The sequence below is a fragment of the Oncorhynchus clarkii genome, chromosome 24, assembly GCF_045791955.1.
Source record: "Oncorhynchus clarkii lewisi isolate Uvic-CL-2024 chromosome 24, UVic_Ocla_1.0, whole genome shotgun sequence".
NCBI classification, from domain to species: Eukaryota; Metazoa; Chordata; class Actinopteri; order Salmoniformes; family Salmonidae; genus Oncorhynchus; species Oncorhynchus clarkii.
The window spans coordinates 14,191,179-14,209,731 of NC_092170.1; the positions used below are offsets into that span (position 1 = coordinate 14,191,179).

The 18,553-nt window shown below is 43.6% G+C and overlaps 1 protein-coding gene across 1 annotated transcript; it reads left to right on the forward strand.

Annotated features, from left to right (window-relative positions):
* The first annotated feature begins 5,996 nt into the window (after window positions 1–5,996).
* On the forward strand, window positions 5,997–17,003 carry LOC139382197 (major facilitator superfamily domain containing 1). Its single transcript, XM_071126080.1, has 16 exons — window positions 5,997–6,232; window positions 6,463–6,515; window positions 6,996–7,108; window positions 7,699–7,741; window positions 8,480–8,547; window positions 8,645–8,753; window positions 8,875–8,977; window positions 11,208–11,306; window positions 11,806–11,917; window positions 12,835–12,891; window positions 13,156–13,312; window positions 13,644–13,741; window positions 13,933–14,045; window positions 14,158–14,205; window positions 14,395–14,455; window positions 15,429–17,003. Exons 1-16 carry the CDS (start codon window positions 6,070–6,072, stop codon window positions 15,430–15,432), a joined length of 1,401 nt encoding a protein of 466 aa, XP_070982181.1. The 5' UTR covers window positions 5,997–6,069; the 3' UTR covers window positions 15,433–17,003.
* The last annotated feature ends 1,550 nt before the right edge of the window (window positions 17,004–18,553 follow it).

Consider the following 18,553-nt stretch of genomic DNA (forward strand, 5'->3'; position numbering starts at 1 on the left):
GCCTGCTCGCTGAAGTCTTTTAGGGAGCATTTGACAATGATGAGGGGTGGTCGTTTGACAGCAGACCCATTACGGATGCAGGCAATGAGGCAGTGATCTCTGAGATCTTGGTTGAAAACAGCAGAGGTGTATTTGGATGGCAGGTTGGTTAGGATGATATCTATGAGGGTGCCCATGTAACCACCCTTTGCCTTGATGACAGTTTGCACACTCTTGGCATTCTCTCAACCAGCTTCATGAGGTAGTTACCTGGAATGCATTTCAGTTAACAGGTATGCCTTGTTAAAAGTGGCAGACTTGAAGGGACAGATAAGGCAACTGGCATCCTGGATGACATGTGAGAATGACCAAAAATAGGAAGTTCCTTCTCAGGGAAAAAGAGTTCAATACTGTTTGTATTTGTTCACATTATCCTGATTTGTCTAAATCAAGAGAACAACACTGAAAAGTGAGTGGTCTGCCAATCTGACACTAAAGACTACTGAGCAGAAGTACTGACAGAGTACACCATGTATACAGTATATACAGTGGCAAATGTATTTTATTAGGCCTAATTAATTGACACATTACAGTGTAGTGCTTCTCTGGGCGTCCATGAAATGCCAGAAATTTGATGTCTTTATCAGATTAGTCCAACTGTTCAGAGTAGAAAGGATACTGACAGTCTTATGATGATATTCTACTACACCAAACTCCTACTCAAAGGTAACTAGATTGCCCGTTGTTGACACTCAACCCCAAGCCCTAACCCAGGCAACCTCCAACCAGGTTGTGTTATCTTTCCCAGGAAGAGAAGCCCGGTGGCATAATTATCGCCTGGGTGTAACCACATGGGCCACAACAGCCGGCCTCCTTTGAACTGCAGCCCTAAGGTCAATGTCCACCGCCTGTGAATAAGTGGCCTTAATCATCTCTAATCTACTGAGTAAATACAACATTCCATCTCCTATGTGAGTATTAGATAGGATTAATCAAGAGGGTGGATAACCGTATAATGGTCTGTCAGAGCATGGGCAATTACAGTTTAAGATGGCCAAACATGTGACACAGAGGTGACATGGACACTACACAACTGTTGAATGTTGAATTTCAAATATAGTGTTTAGAAATACAAATTTAAGTTTTCTAGTACTTAACACTTGACAAATATTGTTGGAAGTTTTTACAGTGCTTATATAGAGGTTATAAAACAACAAATAAAAATAAAGTATTCAGGTTTACATTAGTTTTAAGTTACTGAGCTTGACGTAAAAAGAAAATACAGATTTAGCAAATACGTAATAAAGCAATAACATAGCTAGAACCATGCGTCATACTAGGACCAGGTAGTTTGGTCAATCATGTCACATGACCTGGATTTGAACCTTTATTTTAAGCCTTTTCCAGAAATGAGAATTAGACCAAATATGAAAGCAATTGTTTAAGGATGGTGCTGGACCATCTGACATAAAAAGAAAAGGGGACAGTTTAATAAAAAAGCTTTAAATAAATGTTCACATTTAATTACATTTAACCTTTATTAACTAGGCAAGTCAGTTAAGAACAAATTCTTATTTACAATGACAGCCTGCCCCGGCCAAACCCGGACGACGCTATGCTAATGGTGCACCGCTCCATAGGGCGTGCACATGCACTGACTAAAACAACAACTTCAGAGAATAGTAGCTTACCTTGAAGCGGACCATCTTGAGCATCATCCTCGAGTCCAGGTGAAGAGGCTGCTTCTTACATGCAACAGATTCTCAGCAGGTCCAGAAGCACTTCCAGTTCTACCTCCACTGTGCACAGTTAAAACTGTGCTCACCAAACCATGCAGTAATCACACCACAAATACCAGTGTCTTAAACACTGTCCTGATGTTAGTTTTCTGACAGACTGAATCCTGAAATCAGACTCCCTAACAACATACCAATGATAATGGTGTTCTGTTGAGTCTATTGTCTGTGGCCTGCTCTCCCCACTGCCTCTCTCTCCTTTGAGACCCTTTACAAAGCCTGGCTCAGTGCTTATCTGCCTGTTCATTCATTTGCAAAAAAAAAAAAGACACACCCTCTTTTATCACTGGAAGAGCTGCTATTAGCACCCCCTCCTAACCCTCCTTCCCCTTATTTTTCCACGGTTGCCCATCTGTTTGAATGACCACAAAGGATTTGCCTGTCCCCGTGTCAACAACCATTTCCATCTGCATTTGTTTTATTTAATATCTCCCTCTCTGTGGCTTCTAATGTCATCACCCAGTCTGTTTCCATCCATGTTTTCCATGATCCAATCCCCTACAAACTTCCCCAGCCGACTCTCATCCTTTCAGCTGCTCCTCACTCCTAGTAATCAAGGAACAAATCAGGTCAGCCCTGAACTAATCCAATGCATACTTATTCATTCATGCCTTCTTATTTATTGCACTATCCTGCTCCCTAAATCAACGGTTAAATATGTGTTACTGACCCCCTCCCCCTCTTGAAAAATCACTTTATGAAAATAAATAGATTTATGTTATCCAGATTTGACCAGAAACAATCCCACAACAGATCATCCTTGCTGGCCCTTGGAGATGGTCATTGGTTGTGTGACTAGCTGGGTTCAAACCCGTGTCTCTGTCACACCTCAACACTATGTTAGCCCGCTGTGCTCAAGTCTCAGGTAAGGTTACTCAACACGTGAGTGTGTTTCACACCTCCATGACAGTTGCATGGTCCAGTGAATGTAGAAGCAACATTTTTTTTGAAGAGTGTAGTTTATCAGGTCTATTGTATTTCTGAATCCTTATCATTTGGTCATAACTTATCATCTGAATTTAATTGTCTTCATAGTTGGGGAGGAGTGTATCAGAGGACAAATTATATTATGGTGTTTATGTGTGTGGGACATCATTTGTGACCCGATTCATGGAACTAGGCGTATGTCGCAAGTCAGGACTTCACAGGAGAGTCGTTTGAATTTTAAAAATATGTTTTTATCAAAATGCGTTTTTTGGGCAGAAATGCCTTCTCGAACATGGGAACTTTCATGTGCCTTAATATCAAACTTGTATGCCATCTGTAAATACAAATACAATAAATTACGAATCTGGTTGGTTTAGCCACGGAAAAACTTCCCGCTAGCCGTGACTGGCTGAGATAATGAGTGGGCGGGACATGCCGAAAGATGAGTTTGGATTGGTCTGACTGGAGCTGGTCAATGTGTCTAGGTAACCGTGTTGAATGTGGCTTAAAAAAAGTATTGCGTAGTAAAACTGCATAAACCTAATGTCAAGTTAAAGTGTACTGTTAGCTAGCTTATGTTAGCTGGCTGGCTCGCTAGTGAACGTTATGTGTATGCTTTCCACTTTCTAGAGGACCGAGTTTTGAAATCAGTGGAATTCAAGTATGGAGATGGAGAAAACACCAGTCTGGATTACATCTTCAAACCAAGGGCAACCATGCATGGCATCAGACAGGAGACGAGTCCAAACATTATGCATACAGGTAAGATAGTGTCACGTCTGCTCCTCCCCCCCACCCCCACGGCGCTTGAGGGCGCCAGGCTGCCCTGCATCACTCACTCCTATCATCTATTATGCACACCTGCTACCCTCGTCATGTGCATCTGCGATATTGGACTCACCTGGACTCACTCATCATCTGCTTATTTCCTCCTTTATATTTGTCAGTTCCCTTGTTTTGTTCCCCGCTGCTGTATTGATTGTCTTTTGTTTGTGTTATCTGTTTGCTGCCACTGTTCCTGTCTCGTTCCATGTCCGTTATTTATGAAATATTTTACTCCCGTACCTGCTTCGTCTCTCCAGCGTCATGTGACAGAATACAGCAGCCAACATACGAAGCATCGGGGAGTACTGGCGTTCCGGTTGGTATGGTGACATGGGCTCTGGGTCACCGCCGATAGAACCGGGGGTGCTTAGCCAGCTCGTTGGGCTTCCACGCCCTAGCTGGCTAGAGAGGTTTCCTTGCCCCGGTTGGCTTGGATGGCCTCCATCTCACATCGGGCCTCAGCCGGATCGTCAGTTCTTGTTTGCCCAAACGGTCCAGGAGTTTGTTTTATTGTTGTTTTTGTTGGTGACGTCGGGGTGGATTCTGCCACTGATGGAACCGGGGGTGCCTAAGCCAGCCCGTCGGGCGTCCACGCTCTGGCTGGCTCAAGAGGTTTCGTTCCCTCGGTTGGCTCGGCAGGTTTCCATCCCACTTCACGCTCCGCTGGATTGTCGGGCTCCCTCTCTGCAGCGGGATTGACAGGCGTCTTTCCTAAGCCGGATGTTAGGCTCCAATGCCTCGACCGGCTCGCCAGGCTCCCACGCTATTGTCCGTTCGTCAGGCTTCCACACCCCTACCGGCTTGCCCTGCACCCATGTCTCGGCTGGTTCGCCCAGGTGGGACGCCGGGTGGTGCCTGAAGATGAGGAGGGGGTACTGTCATGTCTGCTCCCGCTCCCCCCCCCGGCGCTTGAGGGCGACAGGCTGCCCTGCATCACTCACTCCTATCATGCACACCTGCCTTCCTTCGTCACGCGCATCTGCAATATTGGACTCACTCATCATCTGTTTGTTTCCTCCCCTATATTTGTCAGTTCCCTTGTTGCTGTATTGATTGTCTTTTGTTTGTGCTACCTGTTTTCTGACACTGTTCCAGTCTCGTTCCATGTCCGTTAATTATGAAATGTTTTACTCCCCGTACCTGCTTCGTCTCTCCAGCGTCATTCCATGTTACAGATAGTCTAGCTAGCTACATTTTCAGATATTACACGTTTCTAATTTCGACAGAAAGTGGTTTCATTTCAAGTGTACTGTTTACTAGCTAATGTTACCCAGCACATTTGTATTACTTTTGAATGAATTATATATAGCCATTGATTCTTACATTTACATTTAGGTAATTTAGCAGACTCTCTTATCCAGAGCAACTTACATTCAAATAAAGTAGATAAAAACAACCACATATTACAGTCATTGCAAGTTTTTTTTAAAATGAAGCAGCTACCAGCAAAATCAGTGCTAGTAAGAAAAGACAACTGTGATTGTTAGTGCAAAAAATAAGTATACAGTGTTAGTTATACAGACTGTCTGTCAATCTGTCTGTTTATGGTGATTTTGGAGCAGTGGCTTCTCCCTTGCTGAGCAGACTTTCAGGTTATGTCTATATCGGACTCATTTTACTGTGGATATAGATACTTTTGTATCCGTTTCCTCCAGCATCTTCACAAGGTCCTTTGCTGTTGTTATAGGTTTGATTTGCACTTTTCGCAACAAAGTACGTTCATCTCTAGGAGCCAGAAAGCGTCTCCTTCCTGAGCGGTATGATGGCTGCGTGGTCCCATGGTGTTTATACTTGCATACTATTGTTTGTACAGATGAACGTGGTTCATCAGGTGTTTGGAAATTGCTCCCAAGGATGATCCAGACTTATGGAGGTCTACAAAAAAAATCTGAGTTCTTGACTGATTCCTTTTGATTTTCCCATGATGTCAAGCAAAGAGGCACTGCGTTTGAAGGTAGGCCTTGAAATACATCCACAGGTACACCTCCAATTGACTCAAATGATGTCAATTAGCCTATCAAAAGCTTCTGAAGCCATGACATCATATTCTGGAATTTTCCAAGCTGTTTAAAGGCACAGGCAATTTAGTGTATGTAAACTTCTGACCCACTGGAACTGTGATACAGTGAATTATAAGTGAAATAATCTGTCTGTAAACAATTGTTGGAAAAATGACTTGTGTCATGCACAAAGTAGATGTCCTAACCGACTTGCCAAAACTATACTTTGTTATCAAGAAATTTGTGGAGTGGTTGAAAAACGTCCGACTTCATCTGAATAAAAATATATATTGTCAAATTAATTAATTTCATTCAATTATCTAATATATGAATGACCCGCCTTAGCAATCACCATCGTATTGAATATTCTAAAGTAGAATATGTAAAGATCAGCGTTTTGCTCCTTTATGGTCATTCGCTCGTTACTGAACTCTTTTGCATTCCTTTGACTGCTGCGCTCAGCCGAGACGAGTCACGTGTATGTCATATGACTGTCTGCGCCGTATTATCCTTTTCCCTTCCTTTCCAAAACACAGACGAAGATGGCGGAAGAGCGACAGAACCTTTTGGACGATGAAGGGGATATCTCGTCTTCAGGTCCCAGAAATGAAAGCGGACCGGTTAAACCGATGTCCGCGCTCTGTGACCCGAGACGGCTGCCTCACCGCATTTTCGTCCTGCTTTTTATGTGCTTTCTGGGATTCGGTGAGCAGGGCGGTTCCAACGAAATTCCAACCAAATTCTTTGGAGAGTTTAGGCTTCATTCAGCTAACTGACTATCAGACTAATTGCTTTTGGATATCAGACTTTGATTATCTTTCACAATGATGTAGCCTTCTATGACTGTATCAATCAAATACGAGCTGGTTTAGAATGTACAGTATCAGCACTTTGATGTATCAATTCTACCCACTGACAGCGTTACTTTGTTTCAGGAAGTTACTTCTGTTATGATAACCCCGCTGCTTTGCAGACTCAAGTCATACAGGTGAGGAAGGACGACTGAAGTTTCCGTCTGTCACATCATGTCACTCTGTCGTCATTGTAGCCTAGCCTGCTGTATGCCAGAGCCTTCCTCCGATGCTTCAGTATGGGAAATAACTATAGTTATTGTAGTTATTCTAACTCTATGGACACATTCGAGTTATATGGATGTCTGACTCTTCATGACATCACCATGATGTTGTAAGCTTGCTGATAAGTGAAACAAAGCAGTGTGTCACAAGGAATTGGCCCATTAGAACTAGCACAGCTACCTTTCTCTCTTGTCATCGTGCTCAAAGGTTTTCTAATACTGCAAACAACAGACGAATATCAGGTCATACCAGTTAGTGTATGGTTGGTCCATGCACTCTCAGTTCATATTGGTGTTTTTTCTTTTCCTTTGTTTTGCTTTCTTGAAGAGACCTTTCTAGTAATTTGGGCTACCAATGCACTGACATTCTCTGTCCTCTCTGGTCTGCACTAGGACATGAAGCTCAACACGTCCATGTTCATGCAGCTCTATGCCTGGTACTCCTGGCCCAACGTGGTGCTCTGTTTCCTGGGGGGCTTCCTGCTCGACAGGGTCTTTGGCATCAGGTAGGACCACAGGTTACTAGTTAAACACTACTGTACACCTGTTCCCTACATGGAATACTTGGTTATCGCCATCCAAGGATAACCGTCTTGTACTGGCGCGGACAAGGTATTTAACCTCTTGCGTCCAGTGACTACCTGGTTACAGTCACATAACGCATGCATAGTGCTGTGCTTCTCAGAGCAGAAACTGTATGTGTACAATAGAGATTAATACCCTAGGATCCTTTACGTCACATTTGTATAATATGTTTTCGGATTCTGTAATCACCCTGGTGTGTGGATGCTGGTTGTAGGTGTGTTTTCCCCCACACTCCTCCATGGCTAATACAGCCTGTGTACCTACTGTAATATGGGTAGTGTTTGTCTGCCAGTGTGTTAGTAGGAAATCCCCAGTCTCACCATGAACCTCTGACAACAAAAGATGCAAGGGTAATTGTGTATGGAGGATTAATCTGAATCCATAATGAACTAGGGCTGTCATCTCCAGCAACACAAGGAGAGATAACATTGTGACGAACATGTTTATTTTCACTTCAAATTATCCCCATGTAAACATAGTTTCTGTCACTGTGCTTCTCCTCGTCTGGTAGGCTAGGAACGATAATCTTCGCCCTGTTTGTCTGCGTTGGACAGGTAGGTGCACACCACATGATGGAGATGTGTTTGAGAGTTGTATTTGAGAGCTGCTCTTCTACAAAATGTGTAGTACAAATTCAATTGATCTATTTCCAGTGGTAATCTAGAGTGAATTCAGAAATTATTCAGACTCCTTTTAATTTTTCTACATTTTGTTATGTTACAAATTTATTCAAAAATGGATTAAATAGTTTTTTTCCCCTCCATTAATCTACACACAATATCCCATGGTTTGTACTTTTACTTCACTACATTCCCAGAGAAAATATGTACTTTTTACTCCCATACATTTTCACTGACACCCAAAAGTATATGTTTACATTTTAAATGCTCAGGAAGGACCGCATAATGATCCAATTCACGCACCTATCAATATAACGCGTTATCATCTCTACTGTCTCTGATCTGGTGGACTCACTAAACACAAATACTTTGTAAATGATGTGAGAGTTGGAGTGTGCCCCTGGCTGTCCGTAAATAACAACAAGAAAATCCTTCCGTCTGGTTTGCGTAATATAAGGAATTTGATGTAGAGCATTTACTTAGACTTTTACTCCAGTATGACAATGGACTGTTTTATCCCCCACTGTACTTAAGTACATTTCAAACCAGATACTTTTATATATTTTTTTTAGTCAAGTAGGATTTTACTGGGTGACCTTTACTGAGCCATCTTTACTTTTATTAAAGTATGACTGACCATTGTACTTTTTCCACCACTGTGTATTTCCACAGGTTATAGTTGCTGTTGGGGCACTTCTAGATCTATTCTGGTTAATGGAGATTGGACGCTTTGTGTTTGGGTAAGATGTATTTTAGTCTATTTTGTCACTGAGCTAGTCCTTGCTACAGCTCCAAGCCACTTCTCTCCCCCTAACTAAGTGCTCTCTCTCTGGGTAGGATTGGAGGTGAGTCTCTGGCTGTGGCCCAGAACACCTATGCAGTGAACTGGTTCAAAGGGAAGGAACTCAACTTGGTGTTTGGTCTTCAGCTCAGCATGGCCAGGCTGGTAAGAACATGATAGAAGCGAAATATAACGCCGTATATAGATAGATAGATACAGAAGCACATACTTAAGGGTTTATTTATGTGGCTGATCAGGGAGTGTTGGGTTGTCTCCTGTCCCTCAGGGTAGCACGGTCAACATGAACATCATGGGCTGGGTGTACAACCGTGTCGCTGACCTGGTCGGCTCGACAGGACACACCACTCTGGGAGTCTCGCTCATGATCGGTGAGTTAAGTGTTTAGTGATGTAGGGGTCAGCTGTTTGTTCACCCGCACCCATCAGCAATTGATAGTAGAGCGATTGTGGATGGGTTACTATGTGAAAAACATGATCCCCAACCCGCAAATATCAAACATCTCTATCATCTATATATTTTTGTCTTGCACACTTTATTGAACCATTACATTTCTCTTGAGCATATTAAAAGGATTGCACTTATTGAACAGTAGCCTATTGTTTTACTGAAACAAAACAAAATGTGAAACAATGAATGGATCTCTTGTAGGCCGACTGCACGGCTGCTTAAAAAAATAAAACAATTGGGGTTTTAATTTATTGAACAATGTTTTTTCTTGAGCAATTGAAAATTCTTAGGCCTATTGAACAGTAGTCTATCATTTTACTGAAAGGAAACAATAAATGGACATTCTTGTAGGCCGACTGCCTGTGTGGGCTAATATCCTATACCGGTATATGGATTAATACAAAAAAAAATGAATGGGGGAAAAAATAATAATAATTGGCTTAAAAAATCAATTGGCTACAACACAACAAAGTTTAGAAAATGAAAGTACCCACTGACCAGTTATGAGGCTATAATTGCCTACTTTGTCTTGCTTTTTTTTGCAGCACTGTTAATTTAAGAAACAGAATAGTGTCCGCTGTGCCAGGTTTCAGTCGGTTGCGCCTGGTTTCAATAACGTGCCCGGCAGTGCTGAAGGCGCATTCACTCGATGTGCTTGATGCTGGAATGCAGAGAATTCTCTTTGCAAGAGACCGGAGTTGAGGGAAGGTACACTCCTGCTTCTCCCAGAAAGCAAGCAAACTTTCCTCCACACAATCCTCCAGGGAAAAGTCAGTGCTTTGTACCTCTGGATTTCGTCGATCTCTTCGGCTTCTCTCGTCCTCCCAGTCCGTGAAGTTAAATCTTGGTCTCTTTACGGAGTAGGTGCTTGCATTTCCAACTGTAAAGTGAATATTTAATAAGACTAGGCCTAGTAATACTAATTATTATTATAATAAAAAGTTACCTTTGCTGAGATCCTCTGTTCGTGGTGGTGAAACTACCAGAATTATACATTTATTTATTTTTAAAAAACATTGTTTCTCTTCATTCCACCCACCCTTCATCCACACTATATTGAATGAACCTAAACCCATCCGCCCCGCTGATATAACCGCGGGGACTGCAGGTTATGAGTCAACCCGTGCATCACGTGTGTGTGCTTAGTATTTTATTAGGATCCACATATGACATAATACAGAACCACCCTTTGTGTGAGTGAGTTGCATGTACATATTTGATCAGGAGGAGAGTGAGCTAAATTCCCAGGCCTGCTGTCTACATTGAGCCTCAGGTTACATCTCCAGCCCAGACAGCCCTGCCTGCAACACCATACCACTTCTATTACAAATGCTCTCTAATCTCAGCACAGAGAGGGATGGAGAAAAGAGGAGAGGAAAAAACACAACCCCCTCCCCCCCTGTCATTTGTCTGATGAATCACATGATGGAGGAGGTTTCAGTTTCGTGATCCTCCGCCTCACTTCTCTTTTCACTTCCTCTTTCATGGTGGGTGTCCTCACTCGCTCCACGGGAATAAGAGGAGCCCAGCAGTCTGTGTGTTCTCTCCAGCAGGACTCGTACAGTCCTGTAACATTAGAATGGAATCATGGAGCCCCAGTAGATATGTGCGGATGCTTTACAGAAACTACAGAGGAACATTAAGCCTGTGAGATGGGTCTAATATGTCCATATCCTACTGTTAATTCAAACCAAAGCCTACTGGATTTTGCCACATACTTACTGAAATTTCACCTGGTTAATAGATAATATTTATTGGACTACAAACCCCTCTACTGTAGAGGGTGGGATGTGATGTGAGTGAGGGAGTGTGATGTAGAGATCTTCGACCACCCCCAAGAAATCAAAAGCATTCCGGCAATCGCTCTCGACACAAAATCTAAAGTAAAACTTTTTGAGCTACTTTTTAATCTAATTACTCTGACTGTTGGTCCTAAAGGAAGCAGTCATGCTTATTTAGACTGAACTAGACGGGGCTTTAAAGATCCTTGGCAGGCTCTTCTCCTGAGGACCCTATTGTGCTGCTGTAGGTTCATGAGCCACACCTACCTGTTCATAGCTGATGTAATGATTTTCCTGGATCTCCTTTATCCCCCCTCACACTTTCTCTCTCTTGCTTGTGCTCTCTCCATCTCTCTCTCTCCTTCTCCAGCTGGGGCGACATGCATATTCTCTCTGGTCTGTGCTCTGGTGTTGGGCTACCTGGACAAGAGGGCCGAGAGGATCCTCAACAAGGAACAGGGAGCGACCGGTGAGCTAACACGGCAGTCAGTGACTGCCTCCGATGTGTGTCCCAATCAGAGCTGAACTACACAGGATAATGGCATTGACTGGGATGATGGTCATTATCTATGTGCTATGGTTATCATGTCCACTGTATTCTGACAATGTTGGTGTGAGGAGGGCGGTGGTAGAGGGTAGGTTCCTTCTGTTTACCTGTCACCATCAGCCAATCTCTTTTTGCCTTGATGAATTTAGTTGATTTAAGGAGCTCTATCCACCTGGGAAACATCAAACTCCCCATTGTGTTGCATGTAATCTTGTCAGAATTGATTATTGGGAAGTTAGCCTGTGTTTCTACCGTGCTCAGCGTTTCCCTGGGCTGGCTTTAGTGTGACAGGGGCGGAGGTCACGGGTCATAGTACTACTTCCTGTGGGTTATTGCCTGGCTGTCACACTCCTTTCCTAAGGGGATGCTTTAGCCAAGACTGGCTCGGTGTGTTGAACATGTGTTTTGTGTGTGTGTGTAGGGGAAGTGATCAAGCTGACGGATGTGAAGGACTTCCCCTTCCCACTGTGGCTCATCTTCATCATCTGTGTGGGCTACTACGTGGCCATCTTCCCCTTCATTGGACTGGGACAGTGAGTAGCACACAAACCATCAGTCATCATGTCTTATCAGTCAAAACCCTCACCAATATTGCCAGCTTTATCACAAGTAGTTATTTGGGCTGCAAGGTGATTGTAGATCAGGGATTATGTGCTGCCACTTCATGCCTGTCCCCTCAAACGCAATGTCTATTCTCCATCATGTAAAATACCTTGAGTGAATATAATATCATGAACTCTTTTGGAATAATGTTTTGCTCCCAAGCTGATTTTAAATCATTAACTGTTAGAGACCATGTAATCTAACCCCCTGAGTGGGTAGGAAAGAGAGTACTAGGGAGAGATGCAGAGAGCGGGATATGGGGGGACAGGGGGAGAGGGATATGGGGAGGGGGGGGCAGAGAGCGAGATATGGGGGGGAGAGGGATATGGGGGGAGAGGGATATGGGGAGGGGGGGCAGGGAGAGAGAGATGCAGAGAGCGAGATATGGGGGGGACTGGGGGAGAGGGATATGGGGGGAGAGTGGCGATGCCTGTTGAGCAAATACATGTTATGGAATATATATTTTTTTGTTTGTTGATACAATACTTACCTGGCTGCTGGAGCCTGTTCAATACCATGTGCTGCGGTTCAACAATGTGTGGACCAGGTGCAACTCTACTTGGTAGCTGGCTGGAAGGGATGGCTGGGTGATTGGTGTGTGTGCGCGCGCATGTGCTTGTGTGCTAAAACACTCTGAGGAACTGTCAATTTCTCCCAAAGGCCCTGTATAGCAGCGTAAAGAGCACATTCCTCTGTGTTGAGTTGTAATGAATGCCTATAGAACAGGAACAGGGATGTGCTTAATGTGGTGGTGGGATATGTTGCAGTGATAGTATGGACATACTCCGTACCACTCTGGTCTGCTGTGACTGTCTGTTCTTCTCACCTGTCGGTCTTCCCCTTGCAGGGTTTTCTTCATTGAAAAGTTCAACTTCTCACCTCAAGAAGCAAGAGCAATTAACAGGTAACACACAACTCTTTACCCTAGTCTGAGATGCCGGAGTAACTAATAAGACCAGTGATTCAATTTGGACAGAGTGAGGATGTGCCACTCAACTTTTTGTGAGAAGTTCTTCAAATGAGGTTTGTTTTAGCTCTCATCTCACCTCAGACTATGAACCGTCCCAACACATTGTAACTGTGTCTCTGGCACCCTTCTAAACACAATCACTATCTCTCCCTCCATGTCCCCTCTCTCCACCCTCTCCCTCTGTGTCCCCTCTCCCAGTATTGTGTACATCATCTCAGCCCCAGCCTCTCCTTTGTTGGGCTTCATGGTGGACAGGACAGGGAAGAACGTGATCTGGGTGCTGTGTGCCGTCGTCACGACACTCATAGCCCACATGATGCTCGCCTTCACCTTCTGGAACCCCTGGATCGCCATGGTGATGACCATTCTCCATTTGATTATCGTTAGAATGGCGCAGAGTGGTTCACAGCAGAATATGACCTTGGAGACATTTAGTAGGACATTCACTAGAAACCTAGTGTATGCAGTGATGAGCGGTGGGCCAGATTTGGACGCGCAACCTTGGATCACTGGGTCCTTTAACAGTTGCTTTTGTTTAGTCCTGCAAGACAATTACATCCTGCTTCCAGAGGAATGAAGTCAGATTTTAGATTTAGTTTATACATAGTAATTGAGTTGTATTGTGACTGGGTAACCAGGTACAGTGAATGGTGTTGATAATGGTACTGTGTATCTGTGTCCTCCAGTCCCTGTTGGGTTTGTCCTACTCCCTGCTGGCCTGTGCCCTGTGGCCCATGGTGGCCTTCGTGGTGCCAGAGCATCAGCTGGGGACCGCCTATGGCTTGTAAGTACACCTGCTCCTACCCACCCTTTCTGTGTAACCAGAAAAGTGTTTCATACCTACAGGCGTTTGCATTCTATCCATTATTTGTGACTGTGATGACGATGCTGTTGATGTTGTAGTTATTGTTGATGATGACGGTGGTGGTGATGCTGCTGTTGTTGATGATGACGCATGGCCTTCCTACCTCCCAGCATGCAGTCCATCCAGAACCTGGGCCTGGCTCTGATCTCCATGGCAGCAGGATCTATTCTGGACAACAAGGGATACCTCTTCCTGGAGGTCTTCTTCACCGCCTGTGTCTGCTGTGAGTAACACGTGTGTGTGTGTGTGTGTGTGTGTGTGTGTGTGTGTGTGTGTGTGTGTGAGTCAACCAATAAATGTGTGTCTCTCTCTCTCGCTCTCGCTCTCCCTCTTAGTGGCGCTGATCGCGGTAGTGATGCTGTACTTTGTTGATTATCTACGAGGTAAGAGAGCTGGGAGCGGGCCTCCTGACACCATTAAACCACTCACAGTGGAGCGTGCCTTATGATATCATCACTAACCATGCTCTTTGATATTCCTCTCCCATTCTCTCTCCCACCCTTTCTCTTTCTGTCCTTCTCCCTCTTTTCCTCTCCCTGCCACTCTCCATTACTCCCTCCCTCTCTCTTCAGGAGGAGATCTGAACCTTTCAGCCTCTGCCAGGGCCAAACTCCTGAAGGACTCCAATTCAGAGTGAGTATCCATGACCTTTCACCTTTCTCCTCCTCTCACACTCAAATCAAAAATCAAATCAAATTTATTTATATAGCCATATATGCAAATGTGTGTGTGACTGTGTGTTTTGACCCGGCTTCCTATCCTGAATAGTCTACACATATACTGTCCTTTCTGCCCTGCTATCAAATCAAATGTATTTATAAAGCCCTTCTTACATCAGCTGATATTTCAAAGTGCTGTACAGAAACCCAGCCTAAAACCCCAAACAGCAAGCAATGCAGGTGTAGAAGCACTCAATAGACAAGAGCCACTGAACAATAGGTTCTTAACCCACTCATGAGGAAGGCAAGGACCTATTATCAATCTATTATTAAACATCCAACTGGTGCTGAACTAAAAAGAAAAGCCTGCAACTGTGATATTCTTCACTAGGGTTCCCAACCTCTCTCACCTTATCTGAATGCTCAGAGACAGTTGTAAGAGAAGCTCTACCATATATGATCCCAAGTGGGTTTAATGAAAACATTTCAGGTTTGTAGTTAACATTCTGAATTAACATGTGCAAGCGTAGTATATCATTTGACCGCTCTGGATTAAGTAAAATAGATTTAGACTTTGAGCAACTCTTGCTATAGACAATAAACTCTTGATATAGACAATCTGCATAATGTTTTCATGCTCCTTAACCAGTTCTGTCTCTCCTAAGTCGGCATACACTGTTCCTGGGTGTGGCCCATGTGTTGTCTAACCTGCTTCTGCTCGTGTGTGTAGTGTCACTGCTCGGCCCAATTCCTCTCCAACACGTTGTCCCTTTCCCTCTGCCCTTGTTTACTTGCCCATGCAGATGTGAAAAACAGTATGAAGCTGTTTCACTTATCAACAAGGGCAGTAGAGAAGGACTGGATTTATGGTTCTAGAAGGTCTGTGTCTGTCTGTGTGCTGAGTATCCCGGACTAATGCATTGGCCCTGTCTTGTACTGTTTTCCAGGTGAGCGGTCACACAGTCCTGAGCCCTCTGTACCAGCTGGCTGCACGGACATGACCACAGCTGTCAATCACCTGCTAGGGGGCGTGTCTGCACTACTCACTTCTCCCACCTGCACACTGACCCAGCCTTGCATTGTCACTGACCCCTCCCAGCAACATACTGACCCATCGCAGCTCAGATGCTGACCCCTCTGCTCTGACATCACATACCAATGCCGTCGTCTCTCTGACTGCTCCCTCCAGTGGCTGTGTCAAGGGCTGGCTAATGACTGATTGGTGTTGTGTGCATGCTTTGGAACCTCAAACCTCAGCACCAATCATACTTTAATGTCAGTAGAGTGGGGCACCATAAAGCACTTTAAACAGACTTGTGTTTTTAAAAGGTTTATAAATGTCTAGAACAAGACTCCAGACTGAGTGACTTTTACTTCAGACATGTAAAGTTAGAATCGGCATTGGGTTTAATTCTTTATAGCGCTGTTCCTTCATTAATTCCTTTCTTTGCTCTTGGCTGGTCATAGAGGCTCGTAAAACGTTACATTGTCACACCGTCAAGCCTTTATCACTTGTCAAAGTGATAAAGGAATTTTAAAGGGAAACATTTTATATTTCAATTCACCCAATGTACAAAAATAACACCAAATTTTGAAAGCAGCAGTTTTACATTGTCCTTTGAGAAAATGACCTGGCTTATGTGTATGAAGGAGGACTTTTAACAATACTATAACATTGGCAATTGGGTGGAAACTCTCTGCTGTACAACTGAATGAAAGGATAAATACTTTGTTTTGTTGATGTTTATTGATCAATCTCAGGAAATTGCCAAGAGATACTTTCATATGTTGAAAACCACTAAATCAAATGATCATTCTAATGACAAAATCACTTTTGATAGTTTTTCTATTGTAATGAAGGATCGCTTCAGTCTTTAATCCTGAGTCAGTTTTCTGCAGGACAACCTGAGCTTGAACCAAGTGGCCTGTCGTAGCATAGTATTAGGTCAAATTATTGTGGTAGAGGAAGCCTATCCATATACCATTTGAAGTTGTGAAGGCTGTTTGTTTGTCTTAAAGTAAAGTCTGTTTTGAGTTGAACTAACAAATGTCTAACAACTCTAAATAACATGTTCTATGGGTACTACTGCCTAGAGCACGGGGCTCCAACCCTGTTCCTGGAGACCCCAGTTGACCCCAGTTGAAACTAACCTGGTTCAGCTTATCAACCAGCTAATCGTTAGAATCGGCTGTGCTGTATTAGGGTTGGAGTGAACCTACAGGATGGTAGTGCTTCAGGAACAGGGTTAGAGCCCCCTGGCCTTGAGGTACCATGTGTAGTCATACATTTTAATAATATACTTGTCGTAATTTTAAATCGCCACAGTTAGAATATTACACATTTAATGACAATTTGGTAAAAAAAAATAACTAAAACAAGCGGATGTTCTTGTTCACTGTGGTTAAATAACATCAGGCCATTGTGTCCTTGCCAGATCTGATTGTCATTCTGTCTGATCAAATTGACTTTTATATAGAACAGTATTGTCTCAGGACGGCAAATAAAAGTTTGTAAAAACAGACCCATTTGATTTATTTTCACCATGATGATGATTATTCCACTCCCCCTGCTGTCCATGTAGGGTTAAGAGGAGTCAGAGGGTCAGTCAGCAGACTGAGGAGAAACTGGCCAAACTCAGGCCCATGTCTGCTTTTGGCCTGCACAACTGCTACCCCCCCCCCCCCCCCCACCCCCCACACACACACACACACACTTTACACACATAGATGCTAAATTCCCTTCTCCTTCCTCCAGATCCCAGATCAGTACTGTACCCACCTGTCCTCACTGGCAGGAGTGTACTGAAGTAATGCGGCCTACTCTGCACTTTACCCCCTCAACATCTAAACCCAGCCTGTCCATAGCTGCAGGAATCGGTTGTGGGAGTTTTATGTCAGTCTGCTAATACAGGACTACTTTTGTGAGAAAAAAATATCCCTTCCCAACATGTAAAGTGTTGGTCCCATGTTTCATGAGCTGATAATTGAATGTTAATTCCTCTACCATAAGTCATCTCCAACATAGTTTTGGAGAATTTGGCAGTATATCCAACTGGCCTCACAACCGCAGACCACGTGTGACTACGCCAGTCCAGGACCTCCACATCTGGATTCTTCACCTGCAGGATCGTCTGAGACTACCCACCCTGACAGCTGATGAAACTGAGGGGTATTTCTGACTGTAATAAAGTCCTTTATTGTGGAAAAACTCATTCTGATTGGCTGCGCCCCTGCCCAGTCATGTGAAATGCATAGATTAGGGCCTAATACATTTATTTAAATTGACTGATTTCTTTATATGAACTGTAACTCAGTGACAACAGTGACAAGTGATAACTCTGTAACTCAGTGAAATTGTTGCATATAGAGTATATATACAGTGCCTTGCGAAAGTATTCGGGCCCCCTTGAACTTTGCAACCTTTTGCCACATTTCAGGCTTCAAACATAAAGATATAAAACTTTATTTTTTTGTGAAGAATCAACAAGTGGGACACAATCATGAAGTGGAACGACATTTATTGGATATTTCAAACTTTTTTAACAAATCAAAAACTGAAAAATTGGGCGTGCAAAATTATTCAGCCCCTTTACTTTCAGTGCAGCAAACTCTCTCCAGAAGTTCAGTGAGGATCTCTGAATGATCCAATGTTGACCTAAATGACTAATGATGATAAATACAATCCACCTGTGTGTAATCAAGTCTCCGTATAAATGCACCTGCACTGTGATAGTCTCAGAGGTCTGTTAAAAGCGCAGAGAGCATCATGAAGAACAAGGAACACACCAGGCAGGTCCGAGATACTGTTGTGAAGAAGTTTAAAGCCGGATTTGGATACAAAAAGATTTCCCAAGCTTTAAACATCCCAAGGAGCACTGTGCAAGCGATAATATTGAAATGGAAGGAGTATCAGACCACTGCAAATCTACCAAGACCTGGCTGTCCCTCTAAACTTTCAGCTCATACAAGGAGAAGACTGATCAGAGATGCAGCCAAGAGGCCCATGATCACTCTGGATGAACTGCAGAGATCTACAGCTGAGGTGGGAGACTCTGTCCATAGGACAACAATC